Here is a 24,677-nt window from a genome sequence, read left to right on the forward strand (position 1 = left end):
CTTTACTCTTGCAAAGAACTGGTGGGGGTCCGATGTGGGTGGGAATGGTGTAATTTTCTCACATGCGTCCCTTAATTGAGTGACGGTTAATGGGGTGGTGTATAGGAAATCTGGGCCTCCGTCTGTTGTGGCCCTGTGCTGTGTGGTTACAGGGTTCATAGGGGTGTGTTCTGCCAGTGCAGTCGGGGGTTGGGGCGCTTTTCGCTTCTGGGTTTTTTCCTGTGCACATGTGCCATGTACGTATCTATAGGCAGTCTCACTTAACTCCTGCCAGTCGGGGCCGTTTTCTTGGTCTAATTGGGGTCCAAACATGCTCTGGAACCCATTCTGAACAGAAAGCAGGGATTGCAGTTCTGCAATTTGCTTCCGGCACTTTGCGTGGTCTACCGAGCTCTACCTTTGTTCCATCGTGGAAGTGTGGCGTGCGTGTAGGGCTGCTTTTAAGTCATTACACTGTTTCTGCAACTGCTCAACTTGTTCAGTTTCCTGTCTTACCAGGACCGCACGTTGTGTGTCTTGGTAGGCTTTATCATATTGGGCCTGAAAACTACTCAAATGGGCGAGACAAGATTGGTGTGCCCGCTTGGCATCAGCCACCTCTTTGTCCCTCGCCGCTAACTGCTCTCTCAGTTCCCTGTTCTCTCTCTCAAATTCGCTCACATCTCCTTCACTATTCCTGTCTCTCTTCTCAATATCTCTACGGAGCGTCCTCACGACCTCTACTGTGCCTCGCAATTGTACCAAGCAGGACACAATTGCCATCGGTTTGCGAGCTTTCCCTCAGCTCTTCTTATGAATCTCTGACAGGTTCTTCCACCAAGTATTCCCTCTACTTCCGGGACCTGTTTCATCATTCACACAGAATTCACTCCAAAGGGGCCAACCTTTCCCTTTGAGGTACTTTGATTTCCTCTTCCCATACGGGACATTGTCCTACTCTACTGATCACTGCAACCTCGAATTCTTGGGGGTTCATAAGGCGTCCCATTGCCTTCATTGCCATTTTACTCTCTATCTCTGGGTTCTCTACTGAATTTGGGGAACAGAGGGTGATAAAGTGGTAATGTAAACACGGGTACGGCTTACGTTAATTTCCAGCCTATAAAACTCCCGACAGTTTTACGCAACAAAATCGCTCAGGTTTACCTTATATCCCTGTTAGTACGCATGCAAGTAACACACTTCCGAATCTTGATGGTTTGATCAGTATTGGTCTTACACTTGTGGTTTTTCTGTTTCCAATTGGATTCTAATTCAAAGTTCTCTCGGAGTGACAAGACCACTTCTAGGTCGAGTCCCATCTGGGTCGCCAGTAAATGTTGTTCTGTTTATCTGATTCTAAATATGGTCCCCTTCCTTAATCCTAATTATGTTTTCTCTAGAGTCGGCAGGTATCTTTCGATACCGCCACAAGGTTCAAACCTGAATACTGATCAAAGAACCAATGCGCCAGTTAGTTAGTTCAAAGTCAATACTATTTATTTACACACACACAGTAATATCTACTCATGCACGGATACCATAAACTAAACTATCTCTACCGCTAATGCCTATACTTAACTTTGGGTGCACACTCAGTCAGAGGAACAATGGCCGTTGTTTGGATCTGAGGCTGCTAGGTGTGAAGGTGTAACAGGAAAACAGCTAAGGTTGTCTGTCTGATGGCGAGTGTTGACCGTGGACTTACTTGCTTCTGGTGCAGCTGCTGGACGGGTCTCTCTGCTTCGAGAGCCGAGTCCAAGAGAGTGATTCTCTCTCGGGGGCTTCTTCTGAAACTCGAAGGAGCTACATGCGCTTTTGGGCGGGCCTTGAACCTGGCCCCAATTAATTGGACCGCATCTTGATCATTGGTATCGATCTTGACCAATAAAGGGGTGGGTGCCCTGATGGCTGGGCTTGTCCTAGGTGGCCGTTGGCCTTGCTTTGTTTGTGTCTTTCTGGCGCCGGGGTGTCTGCCTTAGTATCAGTTACTTGAATGTTATTCCTTTGTTCCCGGAGATGGGCCATCAATATGCTAATTGACCTACAGTTTCAGTCTCGTCTGGGAGTTGCCTTCTCAATACGCATCCAGGCTCTGTGCTTGCCTGCTTTCTTAGCACTGTCCATGTTTCCCTATAGTCTTTGCAAACATCCATTTTGTAATGTGGAAGTGGCCATCCCAGTTGGCTACAATATGGACAGGAGTGAGTCAGTATAAACTGGCAGAGCTGGATATCATAGATTTTACAGTACAGAAGGAGGCCATTCGGCCCATCAAGTCTGCACCGGCTCTTGGAAAGAGCACCCTACCCAAAGTCAACACCTCCCCATATCCACATAACCCAGACACCCCACCCAACACCAAGGATAATTTTGGACACTAAGTGCAATTTAACATGGCCAATGCACCTAACCTGCACATCTTTGGACTGTGGGAGGAAACCGGAGCACCCGGAGGAAACCCACTCACACACGGGGAGGACGTGCAGACTCCCCACAGACAGTGACCCAAGCCGGAATCGAACCTGGGACCATGGAGCTGTGAAGCAATTGTGCTATCCACAATACTACCGTGCTGCCCTTTATGGACAGTAGTGAGTCAGTGTGAACTGGTAGAGCTGGATATGGACAGGAGTGAGTCAGTGTGAACTGGCAGAGCTGGATATGGACAGGAGTGAGTCAGTGTGAACTGGCAGAGCTGGATATGGACAGGAGTGAGTCAGTGTGAACTGGCAGAGCTGGATATGGACAGGAGTGAGTCAGTGTGAACTGGCAGAGCTGGATATGGACAGGAGTGAGTCAGTGTGAACTGGCAGAGCTGGATATGGACAGGAGTGAGTCAGTGTGAACTGGCAGAGCTGGATATGGACAGGAGTGAGTCACTGTGAATTGGCTGAGCTGGATATGGACAGGAGGGAGTCAGTGTGAACTGGCAGCGCTGGATATGGACAGGAGTGAGTCAGTGTGAACTGGCAGAGCTGGATATGGACAGGAGTGAGTCAGTGTGAACTGGAGGAGCTGGATAGGGACAGGAGTGAGTCAGTGTGAACTGGCAGAGCTGGATATGGTCAGGAGTGGACAGGAGTTTGTCAGTATGAACTGGCAGAGCTGGATAAAGACATTAATTTGTCAGTATTTTTAAAGAAAGTGTTTTTATTGCGTTATCACATTTTCTATTTCACAACTCATATGTTATATGTTACACTTCACATAACTGCGCCAACCAGCAAAAAATAAAACATAGCAAAAACGAGCAGGAAATATTAGGAAATAAAAACACAGGCAGATGTCTGGACACATATTTACATACAATTGCTTTCCTTCCTGCTGTGGCCATGTCTTTCTTTTGATCAGCATACATTTGTTGCCGTTGCTAGTTTGGCCTGGGTGTGTATTTACAGATGTCTGTCTACAGTTTTAGTCCATTATCCCTCTCGTTTTTATGGTGTGTTCTCCCTCCACCCGCCCCCTTCCTCCTCTCTTTTGCATGAATTGCATGTTTCTTCCCCCTCCTCCCTCTTACTCTGCTGGCTACAAACAGATTTTGGAACAGGTTGGTGAATGGCTTCCACGTCCTGTGGACATCCTCTTCTTACCCCCGGAAGACAACTTTTATTTTCTCCGGTTTGAGAAACTTCGCCAGGCCGGACAGCCTTGGGTGGCATTGCCGATCGTCAGCCGAGCAAAATTCTCCGGCGGTTATCCGGAAAGCAAAGGCTAGGGCTTCGGCCCCTTCTGCCCATGAGAGGTTCTGACTCTTCTGAGAATCTGAAGAACACCACTTTGGGGCATGGCTCCACCGTTACCCCCACAACCCTGGACATGTCCTCAAAAAAAGGCCATTCAGTGTGGTGACATGCCTGTCAGTAATATTGTAAACAGTTAGCAACGCGACCTCCAACCAGTGGGTGGCGTCAGGCATGTAACATCCGACTTTCGGCAGTAAGGTGTACAGCAGGACAGTCGCACATAAGCATAGTTTCAGGCGAGTTAACGCAACTCACCTCATAGCTCAGTCTGTATAATATTCTGGTTGTGATCTTTTTCACATGTCAAATCGATAAATCATCATTCTAGTTAAGTCATCAGTAGTTCTGTGTGCATCATTATAATGGCAAGGTCACAGAACACAACATTTAGTACCTGGCAAGTCTGGGGCAGGCCCAGAACATGTGGATGTGGTTGGCCAGGCCTCACTGGCACCGTTCACACTTGTCCACTGCTTCCGGAAAGCGCCCACTCATTTGAGTTCTGTTCAGGTGCGCTCTGTGCACCAGGAGTTTGTCAGTATTTTTTTTAAAGTTAGCTGCGTTAGGCTGAGCCCTGCGCAATTGGAGGTGGAGTTAGCCTCGTGCTGAGCTTCAATCCATGGTCCATCCCCTATTTCTATGCCTAGTTCCTCCTGCCATTTTTCGTAGGTCTCGTCCAGGGAGGAGCACACCATCTCCAGCAGCCACTCGTACAGGTCCCCAGTTTCCCTTCCCTCGGTTGTCCTCGTCCAGCAGTTCTTTGACTAACTAATATCCTAGGGGTATCTGCGAGTACGTCGTTGTTTCCTTACAGAGCATGTCTTTGACCTGTATGTGTCTTAGCTCGTTTTCTTTTGGCAATTGGAACCACTCCGTGGGTTCCACCAGGGTCGTAACTCTGTCATCTGCGTACATGTCCCTAACCATTAGTGTCCCCTCATTCTGTCTCCAATTTGTGAGGGTTGAGTCCATTATAGCGGGAGTAAACCTGTGTTTGTTGCAGATGGGAGCCGTGGTGGACATTTTGGTTTGGCTGAAGTGTTAACTCGTCTGGTACCATGTCTGGAGCATGGCTACTACCACTGGGCTTCTCGAGTGCTCGGTTGGGGAGATGGGAGTGTGGTTGTGACTAGGGCTCGGAGGGACATGCCTATGCAGACACGCTCCTCCATCTTCGCCCAGTCTGCACCTGGTGCAGTGAAATAGTACTCCCTGTCCTGGAACGTCACCCAGAGCTTGGTGGGGCACAGCAAACCGAACCACACATTGTTCTTATATAGAGGGCCGCCTTGGCTGTATTAAATTCCACCCGGCACTTGGCCAGGTCTGCCCCAATGTCCTGGCACACCCGGATAGAGTGCCCTTCCTGTTTACAGGACCTTGTGCATCCTGCCCAGTTTAGGATCTATTCCAGGTTTTGGTACCAGTGCAGTTTCGCAATGATGACCCGCGGCTGTTCCCTGGCCTTGGGCTTTGGCTGGAGTGACCTGTGGGAACTGGAAGAGATGGATATGGACAGGAATGAGTCAGTATAAACTGGCAGAGATGGATATGAACTTTGAAACGTTTCCACATGAATTGCACTGTGGTTAGGGGGCACGGTGGCGCAGTAGTTAGCACTGCTGCATGTGACACTGAGGATCCGGGTTCGATTCCGGCCCTGAGTCACTGTCTGTGTGGAGTTTGCACATTCTCCCTGTGTCTGCATAGGCGTAACCCCCACAACCCAAATATGTGCAGGTTAGGTGGCTTTGCCACGCTAAATTGCCCCTTACTTGGAAAAAAATAATTGGATACTCTAAATTTATATAAATGAAGAATTGCACTGTGACTCTACTGCAGAGAATTTTACACCTGGGCTCATCAAAGTCCACTTCAATAGGGACTCTCTTGAAAGAATGTCATTAAAAATGCAGAATGCCGGACTTTAATGAACTGTCATTCCATCAAGACAATGGGAACTGTTAACCAGCCATCTATGCATCAGATATTCAAAACCCCTTGTGCAGGACAAAGCATCCCAATTTTGTGTTGATTTTTATATTGAAATGTATCAAAAGGTTTGGAGAGGAAAAGATTTTAAAAATTGAGTCTAGTTGGTCTGCAACAATGACTGCAAGACATACTAATCAAATTCCATTGTGGGAATATACAGACAGGAGTTTAAAATCTTGTTCAGCCAAACACACTGAAGGAGGAAAATGAAACATGACAGTCACCTGAAAACACTGCTGGAAAAGAGCAGTAAAGATCTCTCTCTCTTAAGGTAAAAGAGTGTGTTCAACAAAGGGTTGTAGAGAATGAATGAAGGTCAATGATAAAAGCAATGGATGTCACTGAAGGGGTATGGGTGGTAACAAAGGTGTTAGGTATGAGATCCAGCACATTCAGCAGAATTCTCCACCGGCAGTACGCACGGTAGCGCGCCCACGTGTTTCCAGATGGCTTGAGGCGTTGACAATGGGAAGGAAACTCCATTGGCCAGCGTCAGGAACAGTAACACAGTGGTTAGCACTGTTGCTTCACAGCTCCAGGGTCCCAAGTTCAATTGTTGGCTTGGATCACTGTGCGGAGTCCGCACGTTCTTCCTGTGCCTGTGTGGATTTCCTCCAGGTGCTCACATTTCCTCTCACAAGTCCCGAAAGATGTGCTTGTTAATTGGAATTCTGAATTCTCCCTCAGTGTATTAACGTGGCGACTAGGGGACTTTCACAGTAACTTCACTGCAATGTTACTGTAAGCCTACTTGTGACACTACTAATGATTATAATTATTATTTGAAATAAATCAGAATGTATCCTTTAATAGTAAAAATCTAATTTTTTTTGGAGGGGGGGTCATATGATGTGAGCACGGAAGCTGCCATGTTTTCGGAGCTCTGGCTCCACTCATTTTTTAATCCTTTATTTTATCCTGGTGCATTTTTCATAATTATCTTCTTATTGGATGCCCATGTGGTGGGGTTCCCAGGTATCTTCCGCTCTTGCCCTTTAACACGGTAGCAGTCGTGGGTTTGGAAGGTGCTGTCTAAATCAACCTTGGTGAGTTACTGCATCTTGTAGATGGTACACATGGCTGTCACTGGAGGGTTTGAATGTTTGTGGAAGGGGAGCAATCAAGCGGGCTGCTTTGACCTGGATGATGTCGAGCTTCTTGAGTGGTGTTGGAGCTGCACTCATCCAGGCAAGTGTGTTCCATTACACTCCTGACTTGTGACTTGTCAATGGGGGACAGGCTTTGGGGTCAGGAGGTGGGTTACTCGCCATACGATTCCTAGTCTCTGACCTGCTCTGGTAGCCACAGTATTCATGTGGCTAGTCCAATTCAGTTTCTGCTCAATGGTAACGCCCGGAATGTTGAATGTGGGAGATTCAGCGACAGTAATGCCATTGAATGTCAAGGGGCGATGGTTAGATTCTCTCCTGTAGGAGATGGTCATTACCTGGCACTTGTGTAGTACGAATGTAACTTGCCACTTGTCAACCCATCACTTGTCAGTTCATCAATAATTCTGGACTTTATTCCTTTGTGATTATGCTGTTGATTTAATATTATTGTTTTTTCTCCTAACAAGGGTGTACGATGCTTGTGCAAGAGGGCGGGGTTGTTTGTTACTCTGTTTTAACAAAAACCATATTGGATTGGTAAACTGATATGTGGTTTGCGCATTTTTTTGTGTGCTGTAATCGTTGCATCCATGAGAAGGGATTGCATTTTAGGCACCTTGCATATCTTTTATAGAGATGAGTGGAGCCATGGCGGGCTGATGGGTGGATGGTTGGTGTGGTGGCTAGTGGGATTAGATTAGTCGATAGCCCCCAGTTAGAGCTAATTGTATCCGGTTTTCAAATTGCATTTATTTTTGCTGTAGCTTTGAATTTTGAGAATCCGTACTTGTCTCCTTCGAACGGCCTGTGCAGATCATGTACCCTGGAGAGAGGACAGAGTTCCTTTTGATTCATTTTTGTGGTTTGCTTTTTTACGGCTATTGGGGTAGGGGGAAATGAATGATGACTCATGCCTGGATGTGGTTGGTTTATCCCTGTTTGATTTGTTGAAGTGACAGCCTATGTTCGATGCCTCTTCTTTGTCGGAGCCCTTCCTCCGTTGGAGCAGGCATGATGGGGGAGTTAGGTGGTTTTTTCCAAGTGATCTTATATTGTGGATTCCGGAGTGTCCTTCTTGTTGTGGTTGGGTCTTCCATGGGGAGGCAGTGTTTTGGCTCTGTTAAGGCAGTTCTGCTCTATCCCCAATTAATCTTCTTGCAAACTTTAGCACACTGGGCTAAATCGCTGGCTTTGAAAGCAGACCAAGCAGGCCAGCAGCACGGTTCGATTCCCGTAACAGCCTCCCCGAACAGGCGCCGGAATGTGGCGACTAGGGGCTTTTCACAGTAACTTCATTGAAGTCTACTCGTGACAATAAGCGATTTTCATTTCACATTGCAATGGCATACAGAGCTAGTCTGTGTCTAATGTTCTTGGGTCTATCTGGGCATTCCTCCCTCTTCATCTGGGTGCTGTTCTGGTGTTGGTGAGCTGGTACGCTACCCTGGGTGGAGTTGGTGACGTGCAGACTGGCCCGAGTGGTGGGTCCGGGTGTGTGCTGGGTGCCTTGGGGTATTGACACCTTTGTCTCAGAGTGGACTGGACTAGGCCGAGCACCCAGATTGATATACTGTGGTTTTGTTGCATTATTTGTTAAAATGAAAATATAAATACTAAAAAATTTCAGGGAGCATCATAGAACATAGAACAGTACAGCACAGAACAGGCCCTTCGGCCCTCGATGTTGTGCCGAGCAATGATCACCCTACTCAATCCCACGTATCCACCCTATACCCGTAACCCAACAACCCCCCCTTAACCTTACTTTTAAGGACACTACAGGCAATTTAGCATGGCCAATCCACCTAACCCGCACATCTTTGGACTGTGGGAGGAAACCGGAGCACCCGGAGGAAACCCACGCACACACGGGGAGGACGTGCAGACTCCGCACAGACAGTGACCCAGCCGGGAACCGAACCTGGGACCCTGGAGCTGTGAAGCATTTATGCTAACCACCATGCTACCGTGCTGCCCCAAATCATGCCTTAGGATCCATTAGAAATGCATTACAGTTATGTGCCATCAACAGCTGGATTTCTCCTTTAGATTCTCATGTACTTACATGCTTTCCTGCAATACAATTGGAGGAATATTAGTTGGGCTCTGGGCACCGTTTAAGTTGCACAGCCTTTCGCATGCCAGCCTGGCAGAGCGGACCTCCCGCTTACTACAGAATCGTCTGACTTTCACAACATTGCTTTCATGTTGAGAGACTTCTTACTGTGCCCACCCCTGTCCAGGGCCGGCATCGCCACATCGGGAAAATCAGGCGGGAATTGTTCTGCCGGATTGCTGCCACAGGCACTGAAAACGAAAATGAAATTCCTTCTTGTTTTCAGGAAATGGACAGAGCGCGAATTGAGGTAGCGATCGCATTTCATTTTTGGAATTGTTGGTTGACTTTTTCAAGTTACAGCCACATTGCATCGTCGACGAAACGACATCATGAGATGGTCAGAAGACCGACAGCACATGAATGAAAAGTCTGGGATTGAGCAATGTGCAATCTGACTACATGTCAATCTTATTGGACGGAAGGGGGAGGAGACGGATAGTTGGCCTCTGGCCGCTCCCTCAGGCGCTTCTGAGAGGGACTTCGCTCCCCTGCTGTGCAGTCATTTGCATTACTGGACAGCCAATTTCTCCTCGCAATCATATGATGACTGACAGGTTTTCACCCAGATGACAACATGCATTTAACATTGGACTAATTCGAGTGACGTTCCCTGGCTACATTGAAAAGTGAAAGAAAAAGTCACCCTCACTCAAGTTGGGACTTTAACAGCAGTTCAACAAGTCACTATGGTTTGACTGCGAGAAGGATTGCAGCTCACAATGACACGCCCGAGAGAGTTCACCAAATTCGATTTTCTATTGACCCTAGCTGGATTCGTATTGTACCTGGTAGACGTTACGACCGACGTCTGGGTCGCTGCATTGTATTTTTCCGAAGGACATTTTATTTGGTGTGCGCTAGTTGTGACGGTGACACTGGTTTCCGCGACGATACTTCAGAGTTTTAGCTGGTCTTGGTATAAAGATGACGAGGAAAGACAGCAGGATAATTCAGAAATGGACTGTCCCCACAACCAAGGCTGCAAAGGTGCTGGTCTCTGTGTGATGCATATCTTTCAGATGGGGATGCCACTAAGGTAGGTACCTTCAGTTCCCTTCCATCCATGGGTGGCATGGTGGCACAGTAGTTAGCGCTGTGTCTCAGCTCCAGGGTAACTGTGTCTCACAATTCCAGGGTCCTGGATTCAATTCCGACCTTGGGTGACTGTCGATATAGAGTTTGCACGTTCTCCCCGTGTCTGCATGGGTTTCCTCCGGGTGCTTCCCACAGTCCAAAGATGTGCAGGTTAGCTGGATTGGCCATGTTAAATTGCCCCTTAGTGTCCAAAAGGTTAGGTGGGGTTATTGGTTTCCGGGGATAGGGTGGAGACATGGGCTTAAGTAGGGTGCGCTTTCCAAGGGCCAGTGCAGACTCGATGGGCTGAATGGCCTCCTTCTGCATTATTACATTTTTTTTTAAATTCTAAATACCTTGCACGTCCTTTGGGAGGCAGAAAAGCTGTCAAAATGGCCAATGGCACAGGATGGCATGCCTGATTATGCCCCCATGTCTTTTATGCCATCAGCAGGAAAGCTGGCAGATTGACCCCCACCCTTATGTGACCAAATAAGGGCCATTTCCCATCTCTGTGGGAACTTTGATCTCATCGGGAGGGCCCACTGCCATTTCGGGAGACCGCCAAGTAAACCCTGTTGGCTTCTCAGAAGGCTCAGGAGATTGGGACCTTTCTTTTTGATCTCTCTTTAGTTCCTGGAATGGCCTCCGGTGGCAGTGGCTGCTGTGTGGAAACACTGGTGCTTGCCCTCACCTTGCCCCTTGCCCCCTCATTGATGCCTGCCTTACTGGCTGTGGTGTTCCCAGATCTCACTTACCTAATTTAGAGGCTGCACGGCCCTTGATGCACCCTTATCCTATAGGTGCAACCCTACCAATGGCCAGCCCTCCTGAGGGTGCTGAGCTGCAGGTCCCCAGGTCCTTTAATTGGGCAGACAGCTCTTGGGGTCAAGGATGGAGGTCCTGGTGGCAGCTACAATTGGCTGGTGCTGGCAAATGTGACCCTTGGTCATCCTGTCCAAAGTAGGGTCACCTCTTACTTTTGGGCAACATGACTCATGCAACGTGACAAAAATTTCATGCAAATGTATTCATGTAACTAGTGCAAATGTCCAGAACCTATACTAATATAATAATCTTTATTGTCACAAGTAGGCTTACATTAACACTGCAATGAAGTTACTGCGAAAAGCCCCTAATCGCCACATTCCGGCGCCTGTTCAGGTACACGGAGGGATAATTCAGAATGTCCAAATTACCTAACAGCACGCCTTTTGGGACTTGTGGGAGGAAACCGGAGCACCCGGGGGAAACCCACGCAGACACGGGGAGAATGTGCAGACTCCGCACAGACAGTGACCCAAGCCGGGAATCGAATCTGGGACCCTGGTGCTGTGAAGCAACAGTGCTAACCACTGTGCTACCGTGTCGCCCATTACTACCTACAGGAGTACATAGATGCTGTCAATGTGGGATTATTTAATTAGAGAATCAAATGGGATCAGCTTGGTTTCAGTGCAACCTGGAGCAATGTATCTGGGCTACGGCCAATTGTACATTTTTTGTAAATTTAAAATTTTCTAACCAGTTTTTTTCTCGGGTCAGTTATTTTCTTCAGGAGTAGAATGCAACTTCTCTCTATCTATGGCTCCACGTTTGTTGTATATAAAAACTTTAATCCAATTAATTATAAATGTGTCACTGTTTTTGCAGAAAATCTCCTGAATCAGAGGTTTTCTGATGTTCCAGAAGTTCCTCTGCCTTGACCAAAAGTAGAGGCAACACTGCTTCAGCGGATGCCTCAACACAGGGCTGTATTTTGTAGGATACTATCATGGCATGATATTAAGGATGATGGCCCACTCCCAAGGGCTGCAGGCCCAATCAGAGGTTTGGTAGCTCAACAGCTTCACCACTGGCTGGGGCTGTACCGACAGGATGAGGGCACATCAATGGCAGCTGGAAGTGATGTGAGGGGAGCTGGAGCCTGGCAGGCAGGCCCTGATGATCGGAGGGGGGGGGGGGGGGGGGGGGAGACGTCTGTGGATAGTTGGTGCAGTGTTTGCGAGATGGCCAATGTCTCAGGGGGCCCTCATTAGTCCAAAGAGTGCATAGGAAGAAGCCACAACTACCCCTCCCTCCATCCAGCTCCTGTTGAGAGGCCGTCCGATTTCATTGGATGGGCGGCTCACAACGTGTAGGAAAACAACTCTTAACTGGCCACTTATGTGGCTCAATCGGGCTCCCAGCGGGTGGCTTGTCTGCTACCTTACCTCCTGCTAGCAGAGCGGCATGGCAGTGTGAAGGTGTTGGACCTTCCTAATCCATTTTGCCTGCCTCTCACCTTCCATCCCAGCTGATAAAATTCAGTCCATGGTTTCTAGTGGACTGACTACAACAGTTCCAACCTCTTTACAAGTTACTCTTTTTACACTTTACATTCTGATAATATTTATAAATAATGATGCAATTCAAATTATTTACCACACAAAAAAATGGTAGTTTTGCCCTTTGGCTCTATGCTGGTGCTTGTTCACTCACCCTCCTCCCATCCTTCATCTCACCCCATCAACATATTCCTTCCTCTCTTTATTTCTCCTTTGTTTCTTTATCTGGACTTGTCTGTAACGTGTCTCTGTTATTCAAAGTAACTTAATTGCAGTGTTAATGTTAGCCTACTTGTGACACTAATCAAGATTATTATTATTTGTCTCAGCTATTCTTGTGAGAGTAAGTTCCACATTTTAACCACTCTCTGGATAAAGGACATTCTCTTGAATTACCCAATCAGGTGCCGAAATGTGGCAATTAGGAGCTTTTCACAGTAACTTAATTGAAGTGTTAATGTAAGCCTCCCTGTGACAACAAGGATTATTATTATTATTGGGCTTTTCTCTGAACATGGAACATTGTTTTGTAATATTCAGCAACATTTGAGTCTGTATTGACTGTGTGGCATCTGAAGCAGTGAACATGTCTGTGGAAGGCAATCCAGGCAGTAAAGAGTTAATGATATGGGCATTGCTTTTGGCAAATATCTCACACTCAGACCTCATGTCATTGAAATTGGACCTCATAAGTGAATGAGAGCACAGTGGGATAAACAGCTGGCTTGTAATGCAGAACAAGGCCGGCAGCGCAGGTTCAATTCCCGTACCGGCCTCCCCGAACAGGCGCCGGAATGTGGCGACTTGGGGCTTTTATCCAGTAATCCAGTGGATTATTCCCTCTCTAGCCAATTTCATTCTGGCTCAATTTTCATAGATTATCATAGAATTTACAGGCCGACGGAGGCCATTCGGCCCATCGAGTCTGCACCGGCTCTTGGAAAGAGCACCCTACCCAAGGTCAACACCTCCACCATATCCCCATAACCCCACCCAACACTAAGGGCAATTTTGGACACTAAGGGCAATTTATCATGGCCAATCCACCTAACCTGCACATTTTTGGACTGTGGGAGGAAACCGCAGCACCTGGAGTAAACCCACGCACACGATCAGGAGGATGTGCAGACTCCACACAGACAGTGACCCAAGCCGGAATTGAACCTGGGACCCTGGAGCTGTGAAGCAATTGTGCTATCCACAATGCTACCGTGCTGCCCGCACAATATCAATCAGGTATTGATTTATAATCTATTTTAAGATTTAATTAAACAAAATCATGTTGTACTAATGTGACGTATTGTAAATGTCGCCAAAATGTGGATGTCATTGCATTAATATTCACTATTTGCATTGGCATTTAGGATTGCTTGAAGCTGATGTGATCTAATGATGCAATTGTTGGAGGGAAATTTTACAGCAGCTTGTTGAAGGAATAAGTCATCACAGTTACAGTATAGGCCAGGGTTGGGCAGTAGTATAGGCTGGACAGTCACTTAAATTGAAGACCGTTCACGTAATATCAATTGTGTTAAGAACAGCTATTTTAATATTAAATATGTATAAGGCCATTCTTTGTTGAATATTCAGCATTCAACATCTACTTTTCTCTTCTTTGATGAGATCATTCCCTAATTTAGGTGATGGTCTGAGGAATCTGGTCAGATTTTGCAAACATAGTCACAACAGAATCAAAGAACGGCAACAAGGCCCAAATTACACCACAGAGATATGCCTTTATCAATATGCACAGTGGTAATATATATATGTATTATATATATTCCCTTTTGTTTTTCTTGTTGCTGGACCCGTGGTCCTCAAAGGTTTTGGTTGAACAATCTCTTTGAAAATAGATTAATAATCATGGATCCCCCATCTCATAGGCATAAGGTTTTACAGCACAGCAAGAGGCCTTTTGGTCAATTGTGTCTGCGCTGGTCATCAAGCACCTATCTATTCTAATCCCATTACATTGTCATTTAAAGGCTAATGGAATGCTGGTTTATCTCAAGGGGACTTGAACATTCTTCTTCTTAGGCAGTTCCTCAGGACCGAGGATAACTGTTTTCCACTCCAGGGTTGTAGTTCCTGAGGTAACTAAACAATCCAAAGCTGGCTCAACACACACTGCCACAGATGGGGCGGGTAGTGTTTGTTGAGGCGGTTTGGTGGTGTGCTCGGATTTTGGTATGCTCCTTCCACTGTTTGCATCTGTCCTCCACCTGGGTGTGTAGAGATGTTTGAAACGATTGGCGCCTTTACCAATAGTTCTTCTCCAATTTGGATGGTCTCATGCAAGAGATTACAACATACCAATGGAATGTTGCTTTTTTTTCAGGGAAGCTTTGAGGATGTCCCTGAAATATTTCCTCTGCCCACTTGGTAATCACTTTCCATGATGAAGCTGAGAGTAGACAGCTTGTTTTGTGAATCTTGTGTCAGGCATGTGGACAATGTGCCCATCCAATGTAAGCAATTACCCATAACCAGTGCTTTGATATTGGGATGTTGACCTGAGAGGGACACTGATATTGGAGTGCCAATCCTGTCATTGAATTTGGAGGATTTTGCTAAGGTATCATTGGTGTTATCTCTTCAGGGATTTAATGTATCTGCTGTATGTTGTCCATGTCTCTGACACAAACAGTAGAGCAGGTAGCACTACAACCCTGTAGATCATGAGATTGATCTTTTCCACAGATGACTGAAACTGTGTTGTCATACTGGAAGCAATGTTAACTCTTATCATCAATGTCTGCCCTCACTGAGAGGAGGCTCCCAAGGTATGAGAAATGATCAATATTGCCCAATGGATGTTAAGTGGGTGTACTGCGCAGAGGGAGAAAGCTAGTAGAAGACCCTTGCTCTCTGGATGTTTAGCCTAAGGCCCATTCTTTCATACGCCATTGTTAATGCATCAACAATAGTTTGGAGCTCGGCCTCTAAATGTGTGCTTATGTATGTGTCGCCAGCGTTGTTTAGCCAGTGTTTGAGATGGGATGAAATACAATAGCTATACAGCAAAAATATATGACTATGACAAGTAGTGAGTATCGGGCCAGATCAGGCAGGATGGTTGGCAGGCACAATCAGCTCGTTTTTTCCTTCTTCCATTTTTTGCTTGGTGCCACAACACTTCTAAATCTCTCATACCCTTCATGAGTGCTGGGAGCTTTGCTGGAATTGTGCCAGTGATTCATTGATTGGTCTGTGAAGCTGGCAGCTAGAGAAATGCACAGACTGTAAGCCACAATTGTTCGCGAGAGAGCTGGAATTGTGCGAGGGAAGCGGGAAATTGTTGAGGCAGTATGAGTTGGAGCAGTTTTTGAGGTAAATCAGAGGCTAGAGTGAGAAGAGCTGAAATCTCTCAGGAGGAAGAGTTTTAAAGAATGCTTGCAACTCACTGACATCTGGGTAGGTTGCTGAGAAATTTGATGAACCTGTCGTTTGTGACTGCCATTTAATGTGCAGTTTGGGTGTGCACGACAACAGTTTGATTCATGTTTACCTCATATTAATTCTGTAAGTCAGAGTATAAGATAAAGCATTGACTGTTTTGTTGATTTTTGTTAAGTAAAATTTCTTCTGTTTGTTGAAAACTGTGGAAACTTGTGGCTACATTCTCCTAGTAAATAACTGGGATTTCAAATTTTGTTGACTTTTACAAAAAAGGTTACTGGCCCCTAATTGGATTGTAACAAAATTTGGGGGGTTTTAACTGGGATCGTAACAAATTTGAGTGCAACATCAGGGATCGTAACAAAATTTTTGGGGTCTGGTCTGGGACCGAAACATCTCAAGCAGTTCTCCCTGACCAGTTTCACCACCCAGCAACATTTCATCCCCAGTAAAATTTACCAAAATTCACTAGACTCTGGAGTGGTCCCGGCGAATTGGAAATTAGCAAACATGACACCACTGTTTTAAAAAGTAGGTAGGCAGAAAGCGGGTTATTATAGGCTAGTGAGTTAACTTCAGTAGTGGGGAAGATGCTGGAATCTATCATCAAGGAAGAAATAGCGAGGCATCTGGATGGAAATTATCCCATTGGGCAGACGCAGCATGGGTTCATAAAGGGCAGATCATGCCTAACTAATTTAATGGAATTTTTTGAGGACATGACCATTACGGTAGACAATGGGGAGCCAATGGATGTGGTATATATCTGGATTTCCAGAAAGCTTTTGACAAGGTGCCACACAACAGGTTGCTGCAAAAGATAATGATGCATGCTGTTAAGGGTAAAGTAGCAGTATCGATAGAGGATTGGTTAATTAATATAAAGCAAAGAGTGGGGATTAATGGGTGTTTCTCTGGTTGGCAAACAGTAGCTAGTGGTGTCCGTCAGGGATCAGTGTTGGGCCCACAATTGTTCACAATTTACATAGATGATTTGGAGTTGGGGACCAAGTGCATGTGTCCAAGTTTGCAGACAACACTAAGATGAGTGGTAAAGCAAAAAGTGCAGAATATACTGGAAATCTGCAGAGGGGTAAGGATTGTTTAAGTGAATGGGCTAGGGTCTGGCAGATGGAATACAATATTGACAAATGTGAGTTTCTCCATTTTGGTAGGAATAACAGCGAAAGGGATTATTATTTAAATATTAAAACATGCTACTGTGCAGAGAGCTGGGTGTGCTGGTGCATGAGTCGCAAAAAGTTGGTTTAAAGGTGCAACAGGTGATTAAGAAGGCGAATGGATTCATTGATAGAGGGATGAAGTTTAAGACTAGGGAGGTTATGCTGCAACTGTATAAGGCGTTAGTGAGGCCACACCGGAGTATTGTGTTCAGTTTTGGTCTCCTTACCTGAGAAAGAACGTACTGGCACTGGAGGGTGTGCAGAGGAGATTCACTAGGTTAATTCCAGAGTTGAGGGGGTTGGATTACGAGGAGAGGTTGAGTAGACATTGGAATTTAGAAGGATGCTGGGGGGGGATCTTATAGAAACATATAAAATTATGAAGGAAATAGATAGAATAGATGCGGGGAGGTTGTGTCCACTGGCGAGTGAAAGCAGAACTAGGGGGCATAGCCTCAAAATAAGGGGAAGTAGATTTAGGACTGAGCTTAGGAGGAACCTCTTCACCTCGAGGATTGTGAATCTATGCAATTCCCTGCCCAGTGAAGCAGTTGAGGCTCCTTCATTAAATGTTTTCAAGATAAAGATAGATAGTTCATGATGAATAAAGGGTTATGGTGTTCGGGCCAGAAAGTGGAGCTGAGTCCACAAAAGATCAGCCATGATCTCATTGAATGACGGAGCAGGCTCGAAGGGCCAGATGGCCTACTCCTGCTCCTAGTTCTTATGTTCTTATGTCTGTATATATATTCTGTTATTAGTTATTTATGAGAAAGGTTGTTCCTAAGACTTGTTATCAAGTTGTTCATAATGGCCATTTAAGTTCAGCTGCTCTTATTCCTTACAAAGCAGTTGGACCATGTTGCTGTTCACTCAAGTAACTTTTGTTCTACATCCACTCACTAATGTGCTCACAGAATTCAGCAAGCATCTTAATCAGGCAAGGATAAATGAAAAGCCTAGTATAGCTAAGTATCCAATAGTTACTCTCACGCCAGGCCTCATCTGTCCATGGACCCTCTTTCGGGTTAAGTGCTTCTTTAGTGCTTCTGTCATCATCATTCCACTCGCTTTTTTTGAAAATGGAAATGGAATCATCAGCACTAACCTATTCCTTTACCTGTTTTGAGCTTATACAGATAGAATCCTAGAATTTACGGTGCAGAAGGAGGCCATTCGACCCATCGAGTCTGCCCTGGCCCTTGGAAAGAGCACCCTACCCAAGCCCATGCTTCCACCCCATCCCCATAACCCTACCCAACCCTTTGGGTAGTAAGGGGTAATTTAGCATGACCAATCCACCTAACCCCCACATCGTGGACTGTGGAAGGAAACCGGAGCACCCAGAGGAAACCCACACAGACACGGGAGAACTTGCAAACGCCACACAGGACAGACAGTCACCTGAGGCCGGAATTGTACCCGAATACCTAGAGCTGTGAGGCAGCAGTGCCTCTTAACTTTGCCAACGTGTCGTCCCTAGATGTGTCAACTATACAGTAGGCATAATATTAATTTCTTACATTACCTATGAGGATGCTAAACTGACTAGCTGTGTATGGAATAAATTATTGAGATCAGTTGTATTAATAAATGATTGGTGAACTCACTTGGAAGCTAATTTTAAACCATAGTGAGTAATAAGTTAACCTTGTTACAACATGCTAATAAGTGAGCTGAGGAGATCATATTTCAAAATAGGCATGTTAGAATATAAAGTGTTTATTAATATTCCATATGGTTGTATCCATTATAAATTTGCTCGTAGTTTTACCACAATATACAACTCATCCAAATATCTCAACTACTCTGTTATCTGCACTGATGCCATTATTATCAAGTTTCACTGAGCTCCAATCATGTGATTGTTAAGATACTTATCCTTGTCTTCAAACTATTCATGGCTTCACCATGCCCTACTGCAGCAAACTCTACCAGCCCAACAGCCTTGCACACAATCACCATTCCTTCTTTACCACTCTCTCTATTTCTTCTTCCACTATGCCTTTTGTTTATTGGAGCTTTCTTTCCCAGCACCTCCACTTAGACACCTTTACTTGCCTTGAAAACACTCCCTTAAGATCCTTCTATTTAACTTAACTTCTTTCTTTTCTCCTCTTGGTTGCTGTCCATTATTTTCCCACTACCCTTTCAAGTGACGATTCTTAACTGTGGTTTGGAGACCCTTGGGAGTCTGTCGAGACTTTCCGGGAGGTGTACGAAGTAATGTGAAACATGAGCCAGGAGGAGGGAGCAGTGTGTGTGACTGTCACAGGTGCAGCGAAGAATGGGCTGTCTGTCTCACTCAGGAGGGGAGCATAGATGGACAGACTCAGTAATGAGAAGCAGGCAATGTTCTCATTAATTTCTCTTTGCTATGTGCTGTTTATTGCACTGTGTGGTCCCTTTAAGACGCGCATTCAACCACGCATGTTTACATCTTAAAGGGAACATTGGTTGTGCATGGTCTGTTTGTTATATGGGCAGCACGGTAGCACAGTGGTTAGCATTGTTGCTTCACAGCACCAAGGACCCAGGTTCGATTCTCGGCTTGGGTCAATGACTGTGCGGAGTCTGCACGTTCTCCCTGTGTCTGCGTGGGTTTCCACCAGGTGCTCTGGTTTCCTCCCACAAGTCCCGAAAGACGTGCTGTTAGATGAATTGGACATTCTAAATTCTCCCTCGGTGTAGCCGAACAGGCACCGTAGTGTGGCGACTAGGGGATTTTCAGAATAACTTCATTGCCATGTTAATGTAAGCCTACTTGTGACACTAATAACGATTATTATTATTCCCTGTCTGATAGATTACAGAAAGCTACAAGGCTGTGTATCTGTGCAGCTTTGGAAGAATATTGGAACATCTCACAGATGTGTAAGTTATTGTAAAAACATTATATAATAGCGTGGCCCCTTTAGCCAATCACGTGAGCACATGACCGGTTTGGGGCCAATCGCACAGGAGCGCGCAAACCCCAGCCAATGGGAGTTTGCGTGGGGCAGTGTGGATCAGAGAGCTGAACCATAAAGACCTGTTATATAGTGTTCTGTGCCTATTATCTATCTGCGTTTGATCAATAAACCTCTTTTTACTACTGGAAGCCTTCAGTGTATCAGTGCAACCACATAGGCGACGAGGAAAATAAATTTGATTGCAGCCGACAGATGTTGTGAATCGAGGGGGGTGGGAAGAGAGGGAGGAACAATTGGGGAAACAGAGAAGTTCCATCAATGGTCAGAATGATTCAAACTGTGAATGAAAGTGTCCATCATTGGGTAAACCAGACCCAAGGGGTTGTGTCAAGGAGTCAGTACATCGAACGGCTCAGTTTCTTCTTTGTCGCGAACAAGATCACTGGTGAGCCAATGGACATTGCAGGTACCACCATGACTTTGGTGGTTTATGGTCACCAATCAGCATGTCTCCCACTTATTGTGGTCAGGGAACAAGATCCCAGTTTGTTGGGCTGTGGTTGGTTGAGCCATTTACAGCTAAATTGGCAGCGCATCCTCCAGGTGGGATTCAGGGGCCTAAGCGAAGTTTTGGCAAGGGGCCCCGAAGGATTTCAACCCAGCCTGGGGAAGATAAAAGGGGCTATAGCTTGCATTCATGTCAACTCGGGAGCCCAACCTCTGTATTTCTGGGCATGTTTTCTAGGGCAGCACGGTAGCATGGTGGTTAGCATAAATACTTCACAGCTCCAGGGTCCCAGGTTCGATTCCCGGCTGGGTCACTGTCTGTGCGGAGTCTGCACATCCTTCCCGTGTGTGCGTGGGTTTCCTCCGGGTGCTCCGGTTTCCTCAAACAGTCCAAAGATAGAACATAGAACAGTACAGCACAGAACAGGCCCTTCGGCCCTCGATGTTGTGCCGAGCAATGATCACCCTACTTAAACCCACGTAACCCGTATACCTGTAACCCAACAATCCCCCCATTAACCTTACACTACGGGCAATTTAGCATGGCCAATCCACCTAACCCGCACATCTTTGGACTGTGGGAGGAAACCGGAGCACCCGGAGGAAACCCACGCACACACGGGGAGGACGTGCAGATGTGTGGGTTAGGTGGATTGGCCATGCTAAATTGCCCGTAGTGTCCTAAAAAGTAAGGTTAGGGGGGGGGTTGTTGGGTTACGGGTATAGGGTGGATACGTGGGTTTGAGTAGGGTGATCATTGCTCGGCACAACATTGAGGGCCAAAGGGCCTGTTCTGTGCTGTACTGTTCTATGTTCTATGTGCACTGTTGGAAAAAGTAGAAACTGAACTCAGAATCTGGGTATTATCAGGTCTGTTTGTTTTGCACATTGGGCAGTGCTGGTGTTAAAACCTGACAAGACAGTCCGGCTATGCGGGGACTATAAGCTCACCGTGAATACATCTCCAAGGTTAGATTGCTATTCCATTCCCCGCATTGAAGATCCTTTTGTGAAGCTGGCGGGTAGATGATCGTTCACTAAGCTTGACATAATCCATACATCTTTACATCTTGAGTTGGACGCGGCCTCCTGGAAATATGTTACAATAAATACTCACAGGGGCCTATACGAGTACTCCCGGCATTTTGGTGCATTAGTCCTCTGTCTGCACTATATTTTAACGAGTAATGTAAAACATCCTGAGGGGGTTGCCATGCGTGGCAGTTTATTTCGATGACGTGCTGGTCACGGGAGTGACCAAAGAAGAGAACCTTGAGGCCGTGCTGAAACTTTTCTTTGAGTCTGGTGTCTGCTTGCAGTGGGCAAAATGTATCTTAAATACTTGGGAGGTGGTCTACCTCAGTTACTGAGTGGACTGCAAAGGCTTATACGGCGTTGTGGACAAGCTGCGTGCCATTCAGCAGGCCCACCCCGATGGATTGTTCAGCACTTTGTTCATTTTTAGGACTTGTTAATTATTGCAGTCAGTTCATCCCAAATCTTGCGACCGTGTTGGCACACTTACATCTCCTTTTGAAGAACAATCAAGCATGGGCATGGGGGAAGCTGCAGGAACAGCTTTTCTGCAGGTGAAGTGGCAGTTATCATCTGTCAGGTTACTGACCCACTACGATCCTGCCAAACCCTTACTCGTCACATGCGCTTCATTGCCTTATCTTTTCACAGTAACTTCATTTGAAGCCTACTCGTGACAATAAGCGATTTTCATTCTTTCATTTATTGGGGCCATCCTGTCACACTGTCAGGAAATATGTCAACCACCTGAGAAATCGAGGAGTGGTGACCCTCATGGAATTGACGAGTCCAGTGAGCACCGTGAATATTCCTGTAACTCGGTCCAGCCAAGGGGCTCCCACTTCTGTTCAACCAGCTGCATCTGTCAAGGTTGGTGAGTCTAGTTCTCCCCTTATGGAATTGGTCCTGCCTCAGATGGCATCATCTGTGGACCACATGGTCGCCCAAAGGAATGCTGAGCCTGTGGTGTGTCTGTGGAGGTCTGGGAGGACCCAGAGAGCTCCAGACTGATTGACTTTTTGATGAACTCTCTTTCCTCAGTTATCCCGGTTAACAATTGTGACTTTTGTTCATAGATATGGGAAATATATTAAGAGACTTAAGAAGGGAGGCACATGGCAGCGTGGCCCCTTTAAGGGAGCAAGATTCACTGACCACATGACCGGTGATGTACCATCAATTGAACGCGAGACGAGTTGTTGTACAAAAGTATGGCTTTAATCAGCTAGATGTTAGCCCTGCGGTCGATTACAGTATATGGACGACCGCCGGGCGTACTGGGGAGCCGTCACATGACTGGTCTCAACCAACCGGTCGAGAGGCACATGACCGACCAGGGCCAATGATAAGCCGGTGTTCTGCACCAATGGCAGGCAGCTATGCTAATCATACCACCACAACCGGCATGGGGCCAATTGTACAGGAGCGCGCAAAGCCGGCCAATGGGGAGTTTGCACGGAATCCTAAGATCAGGACCCTAGGCAATGTGGACCAGGGAGCTGGAGAGTAAAGACTTGTGCATAGTGTTCTGTGCCTGTTATCTCACTGCCTTTGCCTTTCACCAATAAACTCCTTTTTGTTTACTACTGGAAACCTTGAACCACCACACATTACTAAAACACATTTTAAATGTAGCATTTTTATATTATGAATATAATGTAGTTTTGCCACTTAGATGGGTAGTCCATGGCTACTAATACATTTGTTATGGTCATGCACCAAAAAGCTTTGAGAAAGACTGCTTCAGAGCACTCTGAGAATTCTCTCTATATGCAAGGACCAGACCACTGTAGCAAGGCAAGTTGTTACGTTGTATACACCTTAGGAAAATACATATTTAGCAACTTTCAATTACAAAATTTAATAGCTAAATTAAAGTACTTCCAAATGTATTCAGTTATTCTTACAGTTCATATTTACCATGCTCATCTGAAAAACTGCGTCAGCACTAATTTTTAAATGTAGCTTTAAGTATGTATGTAATGTTAAATTTAAGATGTAGCCTTAATAAGTTTGGGCATGCCTAAATTTGTTGCAGCAAAATAGGGAAATTCTGAAGGAAAATTAAATTTCAGTTTGATATTTTGAAGCCACCTTGCTCTTGGAAGTCTTTGCACAGGAATTTGTGGTGATAGTTGGGTTCTTATCAGCTGGCTGGAGAGTTGGCAAGAGGCATGTGTTGCCCCCTTTGGGGAAGGCCACTGAATTATGAAGCAAGTAACAGGTCATCGGCAGGCTTTGCATTGGGTCGGAGCCTGGGAATGAGAAGTCCCACCCACTAAGAGCTACCGGCCAATCAGAGACTGCCAATTATTTTGCTCAGGAATGTCCCTGAGGAGGTGGTGGCTGATGCTGGAATGACACCCACCAGAGGCCCAGTATCGCAGGGTGACTCAGGCCAGAGGTAAATAGTGGCAAGAAGAAATTTTAGAGGGTAGGGGAGAGGGGATGCAGGGGGCCAGTATCAAGGGCAGGGAGTGGCTCTATCTGCCCCCTGTGATATTCTTTGTTAAGTTTCTCAGGATGGATTAAAGTTGTAGCGTAGCCAAAGAACATCAAGCTATGTTACCAAACAAAGCTAGTTTATTTACACTACACAAATTATGATTCAAACGCATTACAAGGTATTGACTAATATCTATGCTACAAAACTCTATACTACTGATGTATCTTAACTCACACCACTCCAAGCTTCTCCTTACTCCTTCTTACACCTTCTCCCAGAATCCCAGGAGTCACATGATATTTATATGACTGTTCTGTGGTTCCCTCTAGTGGTAAGAAGCATTAACATTAACTTGTTAACTCTTTACATCCCAGTCAGTATTCATATCATGACATCCCCCTCTCCCCTATATCAGGTCCTTTGATCAGGCAGTATTGTCTTTGAATGAGGGACCTTTCCTGGGAGACCACAAGCAATTTGCACAGGCTTGCATGTCATGCTCCTTGTGTGGCAATATGTTGGGTTCATGTCAGCAGTGACAGGTAGAGGCCCTTAATGAGGTATTAACTTCCCACTTAAGTGCCTCAATCAGCAGCAGGGTGGGAAGGCCATTCATGGGCCTTTCTGCCACTGACTTGATCAGGGTGGAAGGAGCAAGGTGGTGCGATCCCAATATACACAATAATGATAAATACAGTCAATATTTAATTCCTAATTATTTTAATCTAATTAAATCTCTCAAAAATAGTAAATACAGGAGGTTCAAGATTTGTATCAAATGTAAATTTCTTAAATTAAGTTAAATTAGATTTTATCTCACAGCAGTTAACATGGTTAAG

General features: G+C 45.8%; 1 protein-coding gene across 2 annotated transcripts in view; it reads left to right on the plus strand.

Moving 5' to 3' along the window:
* The first annotated feature begins 9,440 nt into the window (after positions 1-9,440).
* The window catches only part of xkr9 (XK, Kell blood group complex subunit-related family, member 9), a 29,231-nt gene continuing 13,994 nt past the window's right edge, over positions 9,441-24,677 (plus strand). The window contains exon 1 of one of the 2 annotated variants that reach the window (XM_038809590.1): positions 9,441-9,990. In XM_038809590.1, the coding sequence (XP_038665518.1) occupies positions 9,674-9,990 (317 nt within the window). In that variant the 5' untranslated portion in view covers positions 9,441-9,673. Of the gene's footprint in view, positions 9,991-19,793; positions 19,813-24,677 lie in introns of those variants that run through there. The other variant, XM_038809591.1, reaches the window with a different exon arrangement.

Source organism: Scyliorhinus canicula, chromosome 10 (genome assembly GCF_902713615.1).
Source record: "Scyliorhinus canicula chromosome 10, sScyCan1.1, whole genome shotgun sequence".
NCBI classification, from domain to species: domain Eukaryota; kingdom Metazoa; phylum Chordata; class Chondrichthyes; order Carcharhiniformes; family Scyliorhinidae; genus Scyliorhinus; species Scyliorhinus canicula.